This window comes from Phragmites australis, chromosome 17 (assembly GCF_958298935.1).
Source record: "Phragmites australis chromosome 17, lpPhrAust1.1, whole genome shotgun sequence".
Taxonomy (NCBI): domain Eukaryota; kingdom Viridiplantae; phylum Streptophyta; class Magnoliopsida; order Poales; family Poaceae; genus Phragmites; species Phragmites australis.
In genome coordinates this window covers 28,634,057-28,655,241 of record NC_084937.1, presented here as the reverse complement: position 1 = coordinate 28,655,241, position 21,185 = coordinate 28,634,057, and the positions used below count along the sequence as shown (strand labels likewise).

The following is a 21,185-nucleotide window of genomic DNA, read 5'->3' as shown; positions in this document are numbered from 1 at the left end:
CCGGACAGCCACACGGAACACAATGTTGGTGGGAGCTGGGGTTGGAGAATTAAGAACGGATTTTCTCGGCTTAGATTGATTGAAATTGAGGAAGATTTCAGTTGACGCTAATTTCGCCGGTGAGATTAGGGAAGGAGTTTAGGGATTAGGGTTGCTGGCGGTTTTCTTTGGTCCTTGGATATAAAATAGGTTATGGGGGTGGAACGGTGAGGTGAGCGCTGCCGATTGTGGGTGAGTGAGGTTAGGGCGGGGGAGTCTCTTCGACAGCACCGGTGAAACCGGTTTAGCGCGACGAGAGTGGAGGTGGTAGACTCGACGACGGGGACACTAACGGGGACGAGAGAAGGCAGGCGGGAGGTGGGGGAGCAAGCGTCGACTGCAACGAACGATAAAGACGAGCGGGGGAGGTGGGAAAGAAAACAATCATTGGATCCTTTGATCTCAATCAGACGGAACGTTGCTGGATCGTTTTCAATCATTTGAAAATTAGTTACCCTCAATTAAGAATGTTTAGTGGTACCAACTGCTTATTAAAAATTGAAAAAAGTAGAGGAATCAGCTATTTTTGATGTTTAGCTTTCTTCGTTTTGGAGCTTAAGGGCAATGAACATGACAACGATATGGCATGGACGCAATCCTGACACTAGCTTTCTTCCCACCTCTTATCTATCTTTGGATCCGTGCCACCGCCTGTCGCTACACTCACCTACCTCCACCACATGCGACCAACGACTTCTCGCCACTTCACCTACACCTCTACTGAGCCAGTCTCTCTACTCAGGAGCTCTTCTAAGCTTGGAAGTCAGAAGCCACTTGAAATCAAGCCCCACCAGAAAATAATCACCGTCAAACAGTCGCCTGATCGCATATGTCTTTAAGTTTTTGAAGTGTGTTATATATATAATATAAAGGGGCTGAGTGGCCTTGAACACGCAAAGAATCAAGTACGGCCCACGGGCTGGGCTGACATGCAGTTCATCGCACTACAATGGGCCTTGTCTAACCCGTGCACGTGCAGCTCGCTCGAACGGCAGACGGCACACTGCTGGTGCTGGCCTGCTGCGCTGCTATCCTTCGATGCTTATGCCCGTGGTCGCCTCCCACCATCTCCCCTCCCTCCAGAAGCTGCTACACCAATGCCGCTCCATCCAGCAACTCAACCAGCTCCACGCTCACCTCCTCGTCCAGGGCTCCTCCGCCTTGGCTGCCGTCGCCTCCTACTGCGCGCTCTCTGGAGACGCTGTACACGGAGGTCTCTGCTACGCCCGCTACCTGTTCGACGGGATTCCCGACCCGGACAGGTTCACGTGCAACAACCTTATCAGAGCATACAGCGGCAGCAGCTGCCCCCAAGAAGCGCTCTGCCTTCACCGTGGATTGCTCAGACGAGGCACGCTGCCCAATGAGTTCACCTTGCCGTCTGTCCTCAAGGCGTGCACAAGATCGCAGATGTGGGAGCACGCGCTGGCTGTCCATGGCGTTGTTGTGAAGCTGGGCTTCGCACAGCAGGTGTACGTGGGTAACGCGCTTCTGCATTCTTACGCGTTGGCTGGCTCACTGGGAGATTCTAGGCGGTTCTTTGATGAGATGGTGAACAGGAACGTGGTGTCGTGGAACTCGATGATCGGTGGATACGCACAGAGAGGGGAGGCTAGAGAGGCATGCACCTTGTTCAGAGAGATGAGGCGTCAAGGGTTTTTGACTGATGAGTTCACGCTGGTCAGCTTTCTTCTCGCCTGCTCACAAGAGGGAAACCTTGAATTTGGTCGGCTTGTGCATTGTCATATGTTGGTTAGTGGATTTCGGGTTGATCTGATTCTCGCCAACGCTTTGGTGGACATGTATGGTAAGTGCGGTGATCTGTGGATGTCTCGTAGATGCTTTGACATGATGCCCCTCAGGAATGTCGTGTTGTGGACGTCCATGCTTTGTGCCCAGGCAAAACATGGATCAGTCGAAGCTGCAAGAGACTGGTTTGATCAGATGCCAGAGAGGAACATAGTCTCTTGGAATGCCATGATCTCTTGCTATGTTCAAGCTGCTCGATTCCGCGAAGCATTGGATCTTTACAACTCTATGCGATCTCAAGGTCTTACTCCAGATGAGGTTACCTTGGTTGCTGTCCTCTCTGCCTGCGGGCAAAGTGGAGATTTGACTTTTGGGAAGATGATACACCGTTGCATCAGAGAAAGTTTCCATAATCCTAGCGTCACTCTAGTTAATTCACTTCTGGACATGTACACAAAATGTGGTCAGGTTGACACAGCTATTGGCTTGTTCAGTGAAATGAATAATAAAAATGTAATTTCTTGGAATGTGATTATTGGGGGCCTGGCGATACATGGGCGCGCACAGGATACAATCGTGTTGTTCAGATCAATGGTACGCAACTCCTTCTTGCCTGATAAGATTACCTTTGTGGGCCTTCTTTCTGCATGTAGCCATGGAGGTCTACTAGAAGCAGGGCAGTATTACTTTGAAGCTATGAGACGAGTTTACAATGTTAAGCATGAAGTTGAACATTATGCTTGCATGGTTGATCTGCTTGGTCGGCGTGGCCATCTCGAAAAGGCTGTTGATCTAATAAAAGATATGCCAATGAAGCCTGATGTTGTGGTCTGGGGCGCATTGCTGGGAGCCTGCAGGATCCATGGAAATGTAGATATTGGCAGGCAAGTAATCAAACAACTACTTGAGCTCGAGGGAATCAGTGGAGGCTTGTTTGTCCTAATTTCGAACTTACTGTATGAAACTCACCACTGGGAAGACATGAAAAAGCTCAGGAAGCTAATGAAAGAGCGGGGACTGAAAAAGGACATGGGTGTCAGTTCAATTGAATTATACAATAACATCCATGAATTTGGGGTGGAAGACATTAAACATGAAAGCTCAAAGGAGATATATGCAGCAGTTGATCAGTTGTCACGTCATTTGGTTTCTCTACATGTCTTGGCTGTGCAACAAGAAGAACTATTTGAAGGGTGAAAGGGTCTATTTGGGATTCTTGGCAGGATCAATTAGAAGCTCAGAATGTTAGGATACAGAAGCAGGCTCCATACAAAATGGTGCTAATGTTCATTGTCAAGCTTTTATTAGCCTCTCTGTTGAAGCCTGAAGGTAGGGTATGTTCACAACACATTTCTGAAAGTGCGTCCAGGTTCATCTGATAATGGATAAAATAAGTGTAGACACTCAGTTTGAGGTACAAAGTCAACTTATGTAGAAAATAATGCAAATCACAGCTTATTCTCTATCCTTTGACATAACCTTCATTTAGCTTGCTAATTGGTTTGATTTCTTGCTTTATGTAGATGTCATGGTTCGTTGGGCAATCCACTCAACCAACTGTACAGATAGTTAGGTGGTTGTATTACATCCTCAAATTCAGTTATCGTTGTCTTGTGTGATGCTTCAATGGTTCTGGAGAGACATCCTTGAAAGAAAATGATATCTGGAGAGACTAAAGCTCAGAAACAATGAATTCATCAAAGATTAATAGTGAAGCATTTTGATGGGCAACTGGTATGGATCTGAACTATTAGCCTTTCTGGAGGCCGACCTGTCTACTCTCTACTGACATGCATTTTTCTTGTTATTTCAAATTACGGCCAGGTTGATTCTGCCATGGTGATCAGAGTTTGAGACTCCATATCTGAAATCTGAATCGACCAAAGGTAGTATTTTCACCTTAACACTGTGCGAGCTCTTTGGTTGGTCGAACATTGAACAGCCGCAAGATGGGATCGATACATGCCCACATTAATCACATTAATCAGCTCAGTGATGCTTGCCACATGTTTTCTTAATGGTGCAGCGTGTTACATTATAGTACAATAGTACATCAGTTCAGTGGGGGCCTGCACTTCGTCGCTGGCCAGCTGAACGCAATGCAAGAGAAGAGTGTCCATGTGCTGTGCTTTGGCAGTTAAGCGCCGAAAAGTTGTGAGTTGACACTGGTACACCGCACACATTATTGGCCATCCAGAGCTGGAGACTCCAGGGAGCCCACATCACTCCTCATCGATCTGGAATTCTGGATTGGTAGCTTACTGGTTGGTACGCCTTTCTTGTCATGCTGTTGCAAGTTGATGGCTAGATGATTTGGTTCTGGCTAATGGGAATACAGATGCTTTTTGGAACCTGCTTTGTTCTTCTTTTTCTTTTTCTTTACAAAACATGGAACTGCTTTGTTCTTTTGAGTTCTAATATTGAACAAAGCATGTTCCGAAAACTTGCTTACGATAACTTGCATTCGGCCTTAATTTAGAAATAGAAAAGGAAGACAGAGTATGTATATGAACGATGAAGAGTTCATTTTATTTGACAAGGATGCCAGAATGATGAAGATTTTCATTTTATTGGCGAAGGATGAGTTATATGATCACCAGAGAAGTAGTACACAAACCTATACTAGCCTATAATTTGCGTGAGTGGAAGATTTGTTTGTAGATTCTGAAGATGCGAATACCTTTTCCAATCATGAGCACAATTGCTCACAGAACAAAAGAAGCTATGATCTACAGGACCAAGTAATAAAGTTTTGAATGTCATAAAAAAGTAATAAAGTTTTGAATTAACCTTAAGCCAGCTCCAGCAGCGTCTGTAAAATTGAGTCTGTAACACTGTGCTCGGTACTGTACGGTCCTTTTACCGATGCTGGCTCCCGTATTGGTCTCCAACAGATGCCGTATCACCTGCTACATGGATATGGCCGGGAGGGAGCGTGCTCTAAATTTGCAGATTACTATAGCGATCCTCAATACTGTTTATAAGTATGACTGTAGGGTTGAAAAGAAGATAAGAGTAATGAAAGGTAGGAAATATGATAGTTGTTAGAGATGAAAAAAATAAATGATGTTATAATAGTGTTAGTGAATATTATAATAATATTAGAATAAATTTTTAAAGTATCTATTAAAGATAACTCTAACAAATAAATTTCTGCTTTGTAACATGGTAAAGTTTTTAGACATGTCAGGATGCCTCCCCCAAGCCCCAAGGACACATGGTTGGGCAATTCAACAACCTGCACCTCTGCAAGTGCCAACAACAGCATTAAATCAAATCATAAATAGTTGTACCAACCGAATGAAATAATCATAAATAATCACCGAGACAAGATTGCTATACGGCCAAAAGGGATTTGGCAAGCATCACGCAATCAAGGGTGTACAAGTGCATCGAAGTTGGTTAGTTTAGCTCTTGACAAAAGCATGCAGCAAGAACTGCGGCTCATCGGTTATCTCAAATCCTTGGAATATTTGTTACAGTAACAGGAATAGCTGGCACTGCAATACATATATTCAGAATATGAATCTGATCAGTTATTAGCATCAGAAAAAAACCTTGACCATAGGACGAAAACGTCTCCTGGTTTTGTCTTAGAAAAAGGAGTACCGAACGCTTTAGAAAGGAAATCTGCGAGCACCTGGTTCGAATCCGGGTGACGACCTCTCGACTGGAGTCTGGGTTAAACACTTAAACCTAGCGCTAGCTTGGCTCTCCAGCATCAGAAAAAAGACCATGCCTTTTATAAACCAAGTTGGGAAAACATGAGTATGAATTGTCACTGTAATGTCTACAAGCAATCCAATGCAATGGCTGTGTCGTGTAAACATCGTGTCTGCTCGGGGAAACAACAAATCTGTGCAAACAGACTATGCTACAAAAGAAAGGGAGAAAAAAAAACTTAAAAGTAAGAAGCAACTACAGTTACAGATGCAACACGACCATGGATTTCAGCCTGCAGGACATGGCGTCGGCCTCCGTCGCTGCATTTTCCCGGCCAATCCGGCTCCACTTCTGCTCGGTGTCGGAAATCCGGCAGGCCGTCACGAAATCGAGGACCTGGCCGAAGATCCTGAACATCTCCACGGCGTAGATCCTGTCCCGGCCGACGGAAAACGCCGCATTGGGATCCATCGGCGCGTCCGGGTGCGGCGACGCCTCAGTCCACTGGAGTGAGCTCCGGTCAAGCTCAAAGATCTTCCGCACCACCTTCTCCCTCAGGTTCACCGGCCCATGGCGGTCGCACCACGACACACAGAGCATGAACAGCCGAGACGCGCAGCACACCAGCGTCGGGCAGTAGTCGCGGAGCCGAGGCGGCGGCCGGGACGTCTGGATGACAACCCAGGAGCCCTTGTCCAGATGGTAAGCGACGAGCGTGTCGGACTCGCAGTAAACATAGAACATCCGGCCACAGACAACGCCGGAGCACGCCAGCCCGACGTCGGTAGGGAACCCGGCAATTTCAACCCACTTGTCGATCAGCGGATCGTATATCTCCCCGGACACCAGTGGTTCATCCCAGTGCCCGCGCCCACCAACGGCGACAATGGCGAGCCTTGGCTGACCTCCCTCCTCCTCCTGTCTGCTAAATTTGTCATGAGACGAAGCGAGCTCTATGGAATCAGTGTCCTCGTTCAGCATGTCCCTGAGCCGGAGACGCCTGAGGGAGAGCCGGTGCGGGTCCTCGTACACAGCGGAGGCGCCTCCCAACCGAGACTTGGCGCGCCGGACATGCTTCTCGGCGCGAGCGTGGAGAATGCTGCAGCTGGCGGACATCTCAAACACCCCCAGCACCGGCCGAGACCGCGCCGTCCGCATTGGAGCCGCCTTCCGCCACGAGCTGGTGAGAGGGCTGAACACCAGGACTCCCTTGTGGGTCTTATCCTTGCTGGCATCCGAGCCACCGGACCGGCCGCCAACGACGTAGAGCTCGTCCCCGACGCCGGCGACGGAGAACAAGAACCTCCCCTTCATCCCGCCCGCCGCGACCGAGCGCCACCGGTGCGCGGCCACGTCGAGCGCGTGCACGGCCGGGGCAGGGGCGGCGCCCCACCCGACGTCCCCCTCGACCCCGAACAAGAACAGCCACGGCGTCCGGCGCGGCCCCCTCTCGCGGCGCATCCGCAGGAACTGCGGGGCGACGGTGAGGTCCCTCCACCGCCTGCACACGCACCGCGCGGCCAGGAGCGAGGCCAGCGGCAGCCAGCACAGCACCATCTCCATCACGTCGTCCGGCAGCACCGCCAAGGACGCCGCGGCCTCCGTCACCACCACCACACCCCTACCAGCTCCCGACGGCCGATGCGCCGCGGCGACGGCACCCTTCTTCCATGAAAAGCACTGCACCGCGGCGTCCTCCTCGTCGTCGTCGGCTCCCGGGGCGCACCGGCGCGGGGCCGCGGCAGCGGAGTCCATCTCGTCGCAGGCGCAGACGCGGCACCCACCTGCGCCGAGGGGCAGCCTGATGCAGCTCCTCCTCCGGCGGTGGTCGCCCCGCTTCGCGTCGGCGGGAGCATCGTCCCCTGGCTCGGCGCGGAGCAACGAGGAGAGACTGTTGCTGCCAGATCTCTGGAGAGCTCTGGGCATCGGGGCAGGCGAGCGTATCCGCTAGGTGGAGAAGTGGTGCGTGGAGGGAATTGTGGGCGTATCTTTGTTGTTGCACGTCTGAAATTTAGGAGATTGAATCAGGGACGACGCAGGTTTTCAGTTCGGGGAGGGGTTTATGGGGTCCGGGTTTGAAGGGATGTCTGACAAAGCAGACTGATTTGGCAGAGTAAGCAGGTGCGAGGTAAGGTACTGGGGTGTTGCCGGTAGTGGATGGTGTAGGATAGCCGATGAGTCAGGATGGGTGGGACGTGTTGGTACGTCAGGTTAGTATGATGGGAATGGGATTGTGTTAAAGTGTTTGGGATATGATTTTTGGCATGTACGAGTTTTTTTCTTCTAGTTTTTATGCCTAATTATTCTCTTAGTACGGTAGCTACTTGTTCTCATATGATTTTAACATAATCGGTCACTGATCGAATATGATTAGCTATGTTTTCAAGCTATGATGTGAGCAAATTTGGTACATAAAAAGTAACAGGAGATGGTATAACAAAATATTCCACATGTGTCAGTTCATAAGGGATGCCTGACCCTTTTGATGATATATGTGGAGCACTATATACCACGATTTGGTAATAAGATGTCTATACATTGAGATAACCTCCAGCTCTATAAGCTTGAGCCGAAGTTGAAGTATGGTGCTTAACATATGGTGTTTGATATAGGTTTTATGTCACACCAATTTTAATAGTATGAGAAATGACATGATTAGGTGCAACATTACCTGGGTTATTCAAGTAAGCGTAAGAAACACTAGGTAATGTATTATCGATAGCAGGAGGAATTAAAGCATTAACATTACTAGCAACAAGTTGTTTGTTGTAAAACTAAAGGCCGAATCCTCTCAGCCAATGTATCCTCAACTATTTTTTGGACACTATTAATCACAGTCGCATCGACAGATTAATCGATCCTATTAGCAACATCCTCATGCGAGGAATGAGGTTAAGCACTTACAGTGGTTAGTACCTTAGGGTTTTCGACAAAGGGTGATGGAGAATCTTCCTTCTTGAACACGCCTTGCCGAGTCTTTACGTAGCGTGAGAGCAGTTGTTGCTGACATTGCTCCAAGTCAGCCTCGATCGCTAGACGCGCTTCTTCCAGCAACTCGTCGTAGGATACCATGATGATATTATATCTATTAATATCTAATGTAAACATGTCTAGGGCTTTTGAATTCGGCTAGAAAATAGCCGAAAGTCTTCTTCCTCGGTGGAGTCGTGAAAAAGTATGTTGACGCGAAAAGATATCACGCCAAACACTGAGCACCTCGTGTGCAATATCCGACCAACAACACCTAGATACCATGTTCGTAGCGTTGCATCGCTGGACCTTCGTTGTCACCCACACTCAAGACAGACTCCATCAAAGCGCAGATAACAGTGGCTTGTCCTTGTTCATCGAGATCAAGATATGTAGTAATGTAGATTGGAAAAGAGAACAAGACTATAGAATCTAGGCAAAGGGATAAAAAAATGCAAGGTAATATAAAATGTGTTAGATCAATTGATTGATTCTCTCAATCGGCTATGACCCTCTTATATTTATAAGGTGACAGGTATTAGCCATAATAGATTAGGACCCTTATAATTTAAATCAAACAAAACATACAGATATGATTTGGTTATGCCATCTAGTCTCCAAACATTCTAAAACTAACATATATTCCTTATTAAATCACGTAAACTCGCATATATCTACCCGAATATTCTTTATTGTATAGTTCGGCCTTCTCGAACCCGACAATCTGCTTGGCCCGAACCACGTGCTCAAAAATCAACTAGGTACTGATTGATCCGACCACTTGTTCGGAAACCACATGCTCGAACTCGACCATTGCTTCCATCGCTCGGATATGCTTATGCTCTCAGATTCGACCAGTCGCTGCTTGATCCGACCACCTACTTGGTCAACGTGCTCGAATCTGACCAGTTACTGCTCAGAGATGCTCACGCTCTCGTATTCGACCAATCGCTGCTCGGTCGGACCACTTGCTCGATCAACGTGTTTGAATCCGACTAATTACCACTCGGAGATGCTCACGTGCTCGGATTCGACCAATTCCTTTACCTTCTTAGAGACCAACGATGTGCTCGGCCAACCATTCCACCTACTTGGAGACCAACTGCTCAGTTCCACCATGTGCTCGCAGACCAATGGGCTCGAAAGTCAACAACATGCTTGAAGACCAACGTGCTCAACATTCGACCACATGCTTAAATTTTGACTATCTGTTCAAAGATCAACGTGCTCAAGATTATCTGGTCGGAAATACCAGCCTGAAGATCACCAGGTCGGGAATCATCTACTCGGAGCTTATATGATCGGAGATCACTTTTTAGAAGCCCTCCTAAATGTAGACAATCTGCTCAAAATCCTTGTGATCGGAGAGTCCATGCTTGGATCAGCCTTCCAACTTTAGCCTACTCCTCAGACTCAACCAGCTTCGGCTTTTATCTTCTCATCTCTCTAACATCGGATGCTCCGATGTGTTAAAAATTTTAGGTCCAAGACTCTTCGCAAGATATCAACACTGACACAATCGTCGGGGCTGCGGTGGTCATCATCAATTCAACGTCGTGAAGACGAGGGCCTTGAGCCACCAGGTGGTGCCGGACTTAGGGAAGGTCACGAGGAGGACGAACGTGCGTCTGGCCCCCAGACAAAGGGCTAGCTAGGTACACGCTGACACTGTGCCTGTAGGACCTAGGTGCTCAACATCATATGATCTCCAGCATTTGCATAATTCTATGAGGCCCGCGCGCGAAGGACCCCGGCGAGACCCCCATCCGCGCCGTGCACGCTCGATCGCACGGCGCTCGCGCGTGCGGGTCTGCGTGCGCGCGGGCACGTGTCGTGGCACGGCGCGGGTTTACGCGAAAGACCGGGCCTCACGTAATTTCCTTCCCATTTGGGGTACTGGACATTTGGTGAATATTTCACTAGCCACCCTATGTCCCCGAGGTGACATGTGCCAGTTGGTTTCTCGAGTCTGCATTTTGAAACGTCCGTTTAATAAGCTTTGGACTGATTTTCTTTTACAGTATCACAATATTTACTTCAGTTGGTTTAAAAAAAGAAAAAGAAAAATGTTGCGAAGGAAGAAAGGCACCGTGACTGAGACAGTGTCCTTCTTCCTTTCTTTGATTCCTTCATTTCCTTCGATTCATTCTTTCTTCCTTTGTACATGGAACGAACTATAAAGTACCAATAAGTCTGCCTTCTACTGAACACAATCTTCATATTTTCTAATTAGAGGCTTTAGGAGCTCCACGGTAATCCTTAGATGAGACATGCTAAGAAATGTTTGTGGAAACAAAAAATAGACTTGGAACAAAAGTGTACACGGAACAAGTATTTCATTAATTCTTTTTTTGAATATACAGAGTACATGAGTCCACGACAGTTTGCTTATTCTATCTTTTGCGTCGATGCTTATGAAGATTATCTGACTGTAGAGATTGCGTAGTTCGCCGATTCCCGAGGCCAAGTTAGGCGCGTCCGGTTAAATTACATCTGCAAGGCAAGCCTGCAGAACACCTCCGATTAAGCTGCGCTGAGTCGTCGTCTTTGAATTTGTATTGCTCGCCATATGCATAGAGGTTGATGTAGATTCAATAATTAGTGTTTGCAGATGTGGTACGGGTGGCTTTTGTTTCGCCGAAACCCGGTCACGGTATACAACCGTTACGTTTGCTATATGGAGCGGGTGTCACGATGAAGGGGATGACTTTCACCTCGTCGGTTCCCAGTCATGTATGTCTGCATTCATCGGACATGGATGTATGGTTGCTTTTGCCTCGTCGGTGCCCAGCAATTGTGTATCCGTTTCCATTCATTTTGAACGTGTTGGTAGTATAGTGACCTTGCCTCGTCGGCACTTGGCCATAATCCCGTCTAGCCTCATCGGTCATAGACGTGTGAACAATGAGGGTGGCTGCAGCCTCGTTGGCGTTTAGCCATAACATTGTCCGGCCTCGTCGGTCGCGGACGCATGGTGTTTCAGGCCTACTTGGTCACCTTGACACCCGGCCATGATGTCGATGTGTATATTTTGAATCTGCATGTCTCAGCCTTGCGGCTAGCGCTCTTGCATAGATGATGCTTGCTTTATAGGAATTATCTCTCCCGTGCGTATGCACGAGGCCAAACTGTATCTTTGCACCGGCAAAATACCGGATTGTATCACATGGATGGCAGTGGGATCTCATCCTCACAGTAATTATATGGCTCAGATGGTCCGTAGACCCCATCACCGCGCATGCAAATACCATTATTTTTTATCGCGATGATTGCTACTCACCATAAATCATGGTTTTAACGGACGGCTTCATCATTGTCGACAGTGGCTTGACGAAGATGAGGTTGACGCAGACGAAGATGAGGTTGACGCCGGCGACGGTATTCCTCCTAGACAGCGAAACTTCCAGCCGATGAATTCGTGCAGGAACTTTCTATCACTATGGATGTGCTTTCTCTCGGATGGATAGATGTGCGTGCTCTGTATGGCGTTAGGGAGAGGATGTGCGCGTGCGCATATAGATGGAAAGGTCGGCAGGGCCTCCGGCGGCTGGGCGTCGGCGTTTGCGTCTGCGTGTGGATGAGAAAGGCAGCAGGGTCTCCGGCGGCTGGCCTCCTTTCAGCGTATGTATTCGGTCCTTTATATAGGCCAAGGCAGCCCCAACCATCGGTTCAGATAGACACGCATGACTTGTTCAAATCGATTCGAATTTATCTCCAACAACGTGATCCTTATCTCTAGTAACCAAGCTATTAACAATATGCATGTGATTAAGTGCTTGAATACGTATGCATGGTCCTGTTCGGCCACATGCATGTACAACTTGAAGTCCCTGGTGTATACGTGCAGCATATCTATACGTGAGCTAGCCGCGTATTCGTTTTAGTCGACGTATACAATCGAGACGACGTGGAGGCTGGCCGCGTATTTGTTTTATTGAATACATATGCATGGTCCTGTTCGGCCACATGCATGTACAACTTGAAGTCCCTGGTGTATACGTGCAGCATATCTATACATGAGCTGGCCGCGTATTCGTTTTAGTCGACGTATACGATCGAGACAACGCGGAGGCTGGCCGCGTATTTGTTTTCGTCGTAGATGGGAGTTGGCCGCGTATTTGTGAGCTCATATACATGCAGGACTCCAACTAATTCATCTTGGCAAGTACTGCACGTCACATGTATGGAATTATTTTCTCTTTTTCTTCCTTGCTTCCCGAGTAGCACAAATATGATTACATCAGTAAAAATATTTATCAAACAAGAAAAAAAAGAAATACTAGAAAATCTCACAAAATTTTGATGGATTTTTAGTAAGATTGAATCACAACCAATAGATCCAAATAAACTTTGGACTGACTTAATATTATATATGACTAAGCCCATTAGCCAAAAACTAACTTAAGAAATGCCCAATAAAGATACAAACAACCGAATGAGACTCATCTAAAATAATCAACATAAGAAAGGGCCCAACCACTGTATATAGTCTACTACGACTTATTTACCAAAGCAAAAATAAAGAAATTATCGATCACTAAAATAATAAATTATTAGAAAGAGCAACTTATATTTAATTGGTAGCGCTATATTATAATTAACTATGTGTTTGCATAACCTAAAACTATATCTTTAATTATATACATTTGAATTGTATAGTGATTATAGTAACATTTTTAATCATATGAATTTGAATTATATAACGAAGCGATCATCTAACAGGTCTAGCCACGTAATTACGCGGGCTAATTGGCTAGTACAATAAATGCCTAAATGATCATTATCATTTGATCATAGTCTACTGCAGAATACAGCACACACCAAATGGACCAAAAAATTTTGGATACAGAAAGAATCGCCTGGCCAATACGGCTATTCTGTAGTCTATAGAGGTATAACTAAGTTGTCACTCCTCTTTCCGAGACCGATCACCATCTTCACTCTCCTCCCTTCCTTTTGTTGAGCTGAATCGTTGAGCACCACCATGTCCGACAAACGCAGCCACACCCGGTGACTTCAAGACAGAATGGACATAAAGATCGTCGACCACGTCGTCAGCGCGATCGCGGCAACAAGGTACGTCCAGAGAAAGATCACTGAGCATTCCTCTTGTCCAACATCAAACAGCTGAGCCATGGTTCCTGAATCGGAGCACAGAGATGGTTGGCTTCCATGGAAACAGAAGCAGACGTCTCCGGAAAAGAGAAGCCGTTTGTGGTTTCAGAGTTTCAGTTCTTACCAATGTTCATCGCAGGAGGCAGGGCGAACTGCACCATCAGCACATAGCGGTACAACGGGTCGTGAGGCAGGAACCCGACGCCATACGCGGCATGAACCACGGCGATCCCGATCAGCGGGAGGATCACGAAGCGTATGCAGACGATTGTGAGGATCACCGTACGCTTGAGAGCCGACTTCCGCAGCCCTGCACGCACGGTCCGTCAGAGTGATTTCCCTTTCAGTAAATATACAGGATGGATCACTGAACTGCTAATAGTCTGACCAGTAACACCCACCTTGCGTCAGGTTTCCACCTAGGATGAGGGTGATGCAAGGTATTGTGCCATTGCTGCAAGAGAAACAAACAGTGAGTCACACTGAAGGACCACTGGAAAGTATATGTTGCAGGTGCATAGCAGTCTGCACTATGTGCTTACCCCATTAGTTGGAGGGAATCCTGTATGACTTTGAGAGGAGCTCCGTCGCCAATGATTAGAGATTTTAACCATGGGACTAGGCCAACAACAAATCCAATTATCTGACGCAAGAAGGTAGCATGACATCAGGGTTTTTTTTTTTTTTAAGGACCATGACATCAGATTTACTCCAGTCTTGTGCCATTGTGAGGTGAGAAGTAGTGAAAGATTGCGAGCTGATATGATAATAAAAGTAGTAGCTAGTTAGGCAGAAACATACTGCTGATATTGTTGGTGGGGCCATCAGCTCCTCGATAAACTGGTGGACAGCATCCTTCAGATTTGTCCAGAATCCTTTGTTAGCGACCTCGCTTTGGCAGGACAAGAGAGGGGCTTCCTGCAGTTTCTGACTAGTCAGTTTCTCTGAAGATGTCAATTGAACAAAGGCAACCATGGTCGATGGATGCCGTGGACTGTTCTGAATCTGAACTTACCATTTCATTCTGCTCCCTTTGTTCACCAGGCTTAACTGACGTCGAAACGGGCGCCTCCTCGTCAGTGTAGGCAGCTGTACCATCTTCTTTAGCTTGCTCCGCGTCTTGCACAGAATTCTCTTCGTTGATGTCGGCCGGGCACTGAATGCTTTTAGACTGCATTTTGTGGTACAGTTTGCCTGCCTTCTGCATGAGGCTGTATGTATGCGTCCATATAAAAAGGCCACCGAGCTGCAGAATACAGAGTAAAATAGTTCATCCAGACAGCAGAATTATCTTATTCCTTCAGCAAGATGACGCAGAAGATTTCTTCTTACAGCCATGGACAATGAAGAGTAGGAGAGCCCGCGTGAGCGGCAAATGCTTCGATCTTCTCCAAATGGGTTAGCATCTTCGTCGCAGACAGCCGGAACAATGATCAAGAGCAGGTTCCCAAGATTTCCTGCATTTGTCAGTAGATGTAACTTTTAGTATCAGCATCAGTGAAAAAGGTGAAGTATATATGAAGGAGAATGAAACATGAAGTCCTCTGAGGAAACTGAACCTGCTGAGCAGAAGGCAATGATCAAGCTCCTGAAGTGTTGTGGTGGCTTCAAGATGTTGCATGCTATCCAACCTAGAATGCCACCAACCATGAATGTGATTGCTATATTAACTGGCATAAACCACCTTCAGAATACAAAGCTTGTGTTAGGGGCAGGGCACTTGAGTTACAGACAGGCAAAAGTGCAGACTTGTAGCAACATTGTTTTTCTTTGTTTTCCCTCTAGACTCTGAAAATATGTCAATTCTACTCACCAAGAAATGACATCCGCAAGCGTGACCGTCTTTGCCAGGGTAGCGAACACCAGAGATGGGGTGAAGACAGTAAAAATAACCTGACATAAAATTCAGTGAGATTGGGCCGTAATAATATTTAGTTGAGTGTGAAAAATTCATATGATAACGAGAGCTTACCTTGTTCATATCCCTCCGAGCGCTTGTGGTCAGAACATTGCTGTAACCGGAGGCGAGGTAAGCTCCAATGACACCTATGAGCAGGACCTGGATGATTGGCATAGAAGCCACTAGAAACAATGACAAGAAACCCATCCTTTTCTGTTGTAGTATTAAGCTTTTCTTTATGTCTGTCTACTCGATCCCTTCTTGATTGGCTTGCTGTATGATGCCAAAGGATAATTTTCAGACGTCTCCTGATTATATGACAAGAGATTATCCAAATTCTGTACTGGATGTGTAACCCTGATGAGACATAAACAAGTAAGCACAAGTGTGTAGATGAACCTGAGGAGAAAATGGAAAGAAAAAAACAATTGTCCTACTTTCTAGCAAATGCTAGTCGGAACTTGAAAAGGACAGCTCCACATTGCTTGGATTGTCTTGTGAATGCACAAGAGGCGAAGTCGTGATGCACTTGCGCGCCTCTCTAGCTATGGCTTAGAGAAATCATGGCAATAATGACAAAAACCAGTTCACGCATTTCTTTTCAAATTAAAAAAAGGAAACAGAATAAAAGAAGGATAAATACCAAAGAAAAATTATGGCCATTAAAACTTATTTGAAGGCCGAGAATTTCCATGCACGCCATGAGGTTAAGCAGTTCTTGTGTTCACGGCTGTTTTGCAAAAGAAACAGGTCTGCAAATGACTAGCGCATGGTTTCCAGAAGCAGCCGTAGTTCTAAGCTAAATTGTGAGCCCAGGACATACCCAGATCTCCATGCCAATCAGAGCCCAGAGGTTGAAGGAGAAGGAAGCAAGAAACAGAAGCAGTGCGTGCGTGATGCGGCAACAAGACGTACGCAGAAGCAGGGCCTCGCCTCACCTGAGGAACGCGCAAACGGTGGAGGAGGAAACAACAAGAGCAGCCAAGCCGACGAGGCGACGGAATGGTGTTCGGAGCCGGGAGGGAGAGCGGAGGCCTTATATACCAGGCGAGTCTGAACGGCAACACACGCAGAGGCTCAGCCGGAAGAGAGATGCCGCCTGCACCGCATCCGCCCGGCAGTCAGCTGTCAGCAGCATCGCCATCTCGCGACCTGTCCAACGCCTCCTCTCCTCTCTTGCAGTCGCCAGTTCAATCTCGTCTTGTGTCTGGCTGCTGATTAGATTACTGGAACGATTAGTTCACTCGTCAACGTTTCGCTGCTTCCTTCCTTTGCTATTACGTGCGCTTGTCGCCATCGATCTCCCGCATAATTGGGCTGCCATGCAAGCAAAATATACGGCTGTTTTCTCATAAATGTAGCAAACATTTATTTTAAGTTATGTATGTGATTTTAATGATTAATAATGATATAATTAATGGAACTAATATATTTGTCAAGTATATATTTTAGTAGATCTTATAGATATAATATATTAAGAAGTCACTGAAGCGTTACTCAGAAAAGTTTGAATTAGACGAGTTAAAAAAAATACTCATCGAATGGCCTAGCATTTATTAAATTGTACACGTCAGAGTGTTTTTATTCAAAAGAGATCATTCTGGTTTACACGCTGGATGGTCCATCGTTGAGGTGATAAACACACCGGAATATTTTACAGGATGGTCTAGTAGATAGAGTTTGAACACGTCAGATGGTGTAGCCATAAGGATTGGCTACATCAGAGTATTTTTTTAGAGATATTGCAATGGCTTGTTTGGTGTGGTTATACACACCGAATGGTCCAGTAATCAAAGGATCTATACGTCGGACAAATGAACAGTGAGAAGTGCGGTTGGCTCAAGTCTACATGCCCGAAACATTATGTGTTTACAATGAGTTTGAGTGAAATTTCAACGGCTAGTTTTTGCTGATATACACATCGGATGGTTCGGTGTTTGTACTGCTATTGACGCCAAATCATCTGGTGTTCACAATCTTTTTTTACCATTGGAGCAACAGCTAGTCCGATGAGTTAAGGCTATAAATACCCCTACTTGGTTATTTGAGTGTGCTGGAGTTCAGAGAAACTCATATACACTATAAGACATCCAACCTATCAAAGTGTTAAAGTGACCATCTAAGAAAATTAAGCATAAGATTAATGAGTGATTAGTGTTAATAGCCCTAAAGAGTTATTGCTATATGTTGCTAACTAGAGAGATATTAATAAGTGATCTTACCTTATACCAAGTGATACGTCGACATCTTAGAGTCTTGGTGACTCATCGACACATTGAGCCTTGGTGGCTCAAGTTTATCAACCCCTGACTTGGTATGGAGCGGCGGCAGGACTCTTGGACGAGGACTCAAATACACTTATTTTGATGGCTCCAGCTCCGAAGTGAAGACGACGGTAAGTGATCGGAAGAGAGGCTTGTGGTGAAATCTTACCTTGGTGACTTAGTGGCTCAAACTACTTGAGACCTAGATGCCTCAAAGGTCGTAACTGGATACTGTCCGGGAGCTATAGCCTAGGTGACTGCTTTGACATGGACTATGGATGATGTTGATGCCATCGATATCACAGGATAAAAATACATTGTGCTAAGTTTGCTTACCCTATCTTCTTTACGTTTCTATATTTACATACTTGCAACTTATTTTTACATGTTCATTTTTAAAGTAGTTTACTATGATTGGCTATAGATTAAAAACTTTTTTATATTAGAGTAGACACACTAGATAAATCTAGAGTATATTTAGATAGGAATTAATATAGATTTATATTATAAAAATTTTAGAGCTAATAAATTTTAAGTACCTAATTCAATCCTATTTTAGAATGTCACCGATACCTACAATAAAATTATTTCCTCCCATCTGGTTGTGTATTTGCAAGATTTGTTATGTCCAACCTGATCGAGATGTACATATCTCAAGAAATTAAATCCTGCTTGATCCATAACTACTACCAAGCTTTGCATATGTAACCAAATATTTCCATCTGAATTATGGAAATTTCGCCATACTATTAACTGATGAGTACGATATATTGGCAATGAAATTGGTGTTCAGTTTCCAGGCTGAGAACGTTTGTGGTTTAAGCTAAAACTAGCAAGGTGGTTCACGTTAATAACGTATCTAGCAACGTTGTAATATTTTGTTATGATATTTTTTATTAAAAATTAGTCTATTTTTATTATTTATTATATTTTATTTAGACTCTTTATTTAGGTATTTTGCTTCCTATATCGTATAGAAATCGAATTGCTAAGTTTTTATAATTTTTAATTCTAAATTTAGCTATTTATTAATCGTATTTAATATAAACTCTTTGTTAAATCTCGACCGTTAGATGTTCATAACAATGAATGGTCTAGATTATTTTTTCTTCTTCAGATTAACTTGTAATTTCGTGGTCTTGAGAGTGAATGTGATTTTATTTAGACTCTTTATTTTGATATTTTGCTTCGTAGACCGTATGAAAATCGAAAGGCTAATTTTTCATAATTTTTAATTCTAAAATTAGCTATTTATTAATCATATTTGATATGAACTCTTTGGTTAAATCTAGATCATTAGATATTCATAATAATGAGTGATCTAAATCATTTTCTTTTTTCAGATTAACGTGGTAATTTTGTAAACTTGAGAGCGAACATGATTTTATTTAGACTATTTATTTAGATATTTTGCTTTCTAAACCGTACGGAAACCAAACTGCTAATTTTTCATAATTTTTAAATCCAAATTTAGTTATTTATTAATTATATTTGATATAGACTCTTTGGTTAAATCTAGACTGTTAAATATTCATAACAATTAGTAGTGTAGATCATTTTATTTTTTTAATTAACGTGGTAATTTTATTTAGATTTTTTATTTAGATATTTTGCTTCCTAAGCCATACGAACTGCTAATTTTCTATAATTTTTAATTCCGAATTTAAGTATTTATTAATTATATTTGATATGGACTTGTTGTTAAATCTAGAACATTATAGGTTTATAACAATGAGCGGTGTATATTATTTTTTTTCTAATTAATATGATAATGTTGTGCTCTTAAAAATGAATGTGATGGTCCTTTTGTCCCAAATAATTATATAATAGAGATGCATGATAGGAGTACTTACAAGATTTGATTGCCGCCTTAAGAACAATGTGATTCCCGCCTGCACCGCATCCGCCCGGCAGTCAGCTGTCAGCAGCATCGCCATCTCGCGACCTGTCCAACGCCTAGTCTCCTCTCTTGCAGTCGCCAGTTCAATCTCTCTCCTCTCTTGCAGTCGCCAGTTCAATCTCGTCTTGTGTCTAGCTGCTGCTGATTAGCACTAGATGGTAACCGTCATTAGTGACGGATAACTGGAACGATTAGTTTACTCGTCAACGTTTCGCTGTTTCCTTCCTTTCCTATTACGTGCGCTTGTCGCCATCGATCTCCCGCCTAATTGGGCTGCAATGCAAGCAAAATATACGACGGCAGCTTTCTCATAACATTATTTCCTCTCATCTCCTCTCATGCCGCTGTGTATTTGCAAGATTTGTTATGTCCAAGCTGATCGCGATGTACATATCTCAAGAAACCAAATCCTGCTTTGATCCACATGTAACCAAACATTTCCATCTGAGTTATGGAAATTTTGCCGTACTATTAACCGATGAGTACATATATTGGCAACGAAATTGGCGTTCAGTTTTCAGGCTGAGTAATTCACGCCTAACACGTTTGTGGTTTAAGGGAAAATGATTGATGCATGATAGGAGTACTTATCAGTTTGATACGGGACGATCAAGCGAAAAATGATACTTCCAACAAACTTCCCCGGCTGGGTGAGCCAGTTCTGCACTTTGCTTCGAGGCATACTAGTCTCTTCAGAACGAAACAGTGTTCAGTCAAAGCCCGTTTGATTGAAGTGTTTTTCATGTTAAGCCCGTGATGTATGGCTTGAGGTGCAGGACCCAAGTTGAGCTTCTCTTCTCAAGTCCACTTTGAACTTGGGTTGAGGCATGCATTTCATGTGTATATCGTAGAAACGAATATGTTCAGAGACAATCAGCCAACATACAACAGGAATAAAGTAAATTTTATATATACAGCAATGTTAAAAATAAAATATGAACTCTTATGTAACGACCCACTCTGGCACAACTTGTGCACAGAGGTCCTAGGTAAAGTTGTTGAGGCACCTTCTGCGTTCTCGCAGTTGGAAGAAGATTATATAGGACCCTCTATAGAAAGATCTTCGTGAGATCCTGATCTACACTGTTACTTCTCGATTCAACGGTCTGATTGAATACATATGAGAGTAATAGAGGACACGTGTTATATAGAGGCAATGGTCTTTCTGTGGGAATCGGTCTTATATAATTTCCTTCCCTCGTAGGTTGCTGCAAAACACTGCAATTTCAGTCATTTTCCTTCCCATTCACATTACCTTTATTTTCTCTCATCTTCGACAGCTTCCCTTCGAATGGATTTGTGAAGTAAAATAAGAGAGAATTCCATCCTAAAATGAATGACCTTAAGAATCCATTTGTGACGAAAATCGTGAAGGAAAATCGTTGAAGTGCTGAACGTAACGAAAATCTCTTCACGAAGGGATTCTGGACCCTAACAAAAATCGGTTAGGAATAGTCTAAGAAAATGGCATGGCCATCGTTCTCGAAGTGAACACTTTTGCCGGAGTACTTTCCTTTTAACTTGTTGGTTCTGAGCGCCGCCAATTATGCTTTTTTAAAGATAATGAGAAAAAAAGTTGTGGCCT

The 21,185-nt window shown here is 44.6% G+C and overlaps 3 protein-coding genes across 6 annotated transcripts; 1 reads left to right on the top strand and 2 right to left on the bottom strand.

Annotated features, from left to right (window-relative positions):
* Window positions 1-946: 946 nt before the first annotated feature.
* Window positions 947-4,658, top strand: LOC133897965 (pentatricopeptide repeat-containing protein At2g22410, mitochondrial-like). 3 transcript variants are annotated; one of them, XM_062338802.1, is made up of 4 exons: window positions 947-3,117; window positions 3,312-3,522; window positions 3,613-3,674; window positions 3,815-4,658. In XM_062338802.1, exon 1 carries the CDS (start codon window positions 1,078-1,080, stop codon window positions 2,983-2,985), a length of 1,908 nt encoding a protein of 635 aa, XP_062194786.1. In that variant the 5' UTR covers window positions 947-1,077; the 3' UTR covers window positions 2,986-3,117; window positions 3,312-3,522; window positions 3,613-3,674; window positions 3,815-4,658. The 3 variants fall into 3 exon arrangements, with proteins under 3 accessions (XP_062194786.1, XP_062194787.1, XP_062194785.1); XM_062338803.1 differs by having other exon boundaries at window positions 947-3,122; XM_062338801.1 differs by having other exon boundaries at window positions 947-3,202; window positions 3,815-4,657.
* A 921-nt stretch (window positions 4,659-5,579) lies between these two features.
* Window positions 5,580-7,651, bottom strand: LOC133896596 (F-box/kelch-repeat protein At5g42360-like). Its single transcript, XM_062337196.1, has one exon. It carries the CDS (start codon window positions 7,375-7,377, stop codon window positions 5,713-5,715), a length of 1,665 nt encoding a protein of 554 aa, XP_062193180.1. The 5' UTR covers window positions 7,378-7,651; the 3' UTR covers window positions 5,580-5,712.
* A 4,952-nt stretch (window positions 7,652-12,603) lies between these two features.
* On the bottom strand, window positions 12,604-16,536 carry LOC133897480 (protein PIN-LIKES 7-like). Of its 2 annotated transcripts, none has more exons than XM_062338211.1 (11): window positions 16,375-16,536; window positions 15,509-15,793; window positions 15,350-15,429; window positions 15,096-15,220; window positions 14,869-14,993; window positions 14,552-14,782; window positions 14,338-14,454; window positions 14,079-14,179; window positions 13,938-13,990; window positions 13,661-13,846; window positions 12,604-13,562 (listed from the first exon to the last, which is right to left on the bottom strand). In XM_062338211.1, the coding sequence occupies exons 2-11, from the start codon at window positions 15,641-15,643 to the stop codon at window positions 13,438-13,440; spliced, it is 1,278 nt and encodes a 425-aa protein (XP_062194195.1). In that variant the 5' UTR covers window positions 15,644-15,793; window positions 16,375-16,536; the 3' UTR covers window positions 12,604-13,437. The 2 variants fall into 2 exon arrangements, with proteins under 2 accessions (XP_062194195.1, XP_062194196.1); XM_062338212.1 differs by lacking the exon at window positions 16,375-16,536 and adding an exon at window positions 15,874-16,324.
* Window positions 16,537-21,185: the final 4,649 nt, after the last annotated feature.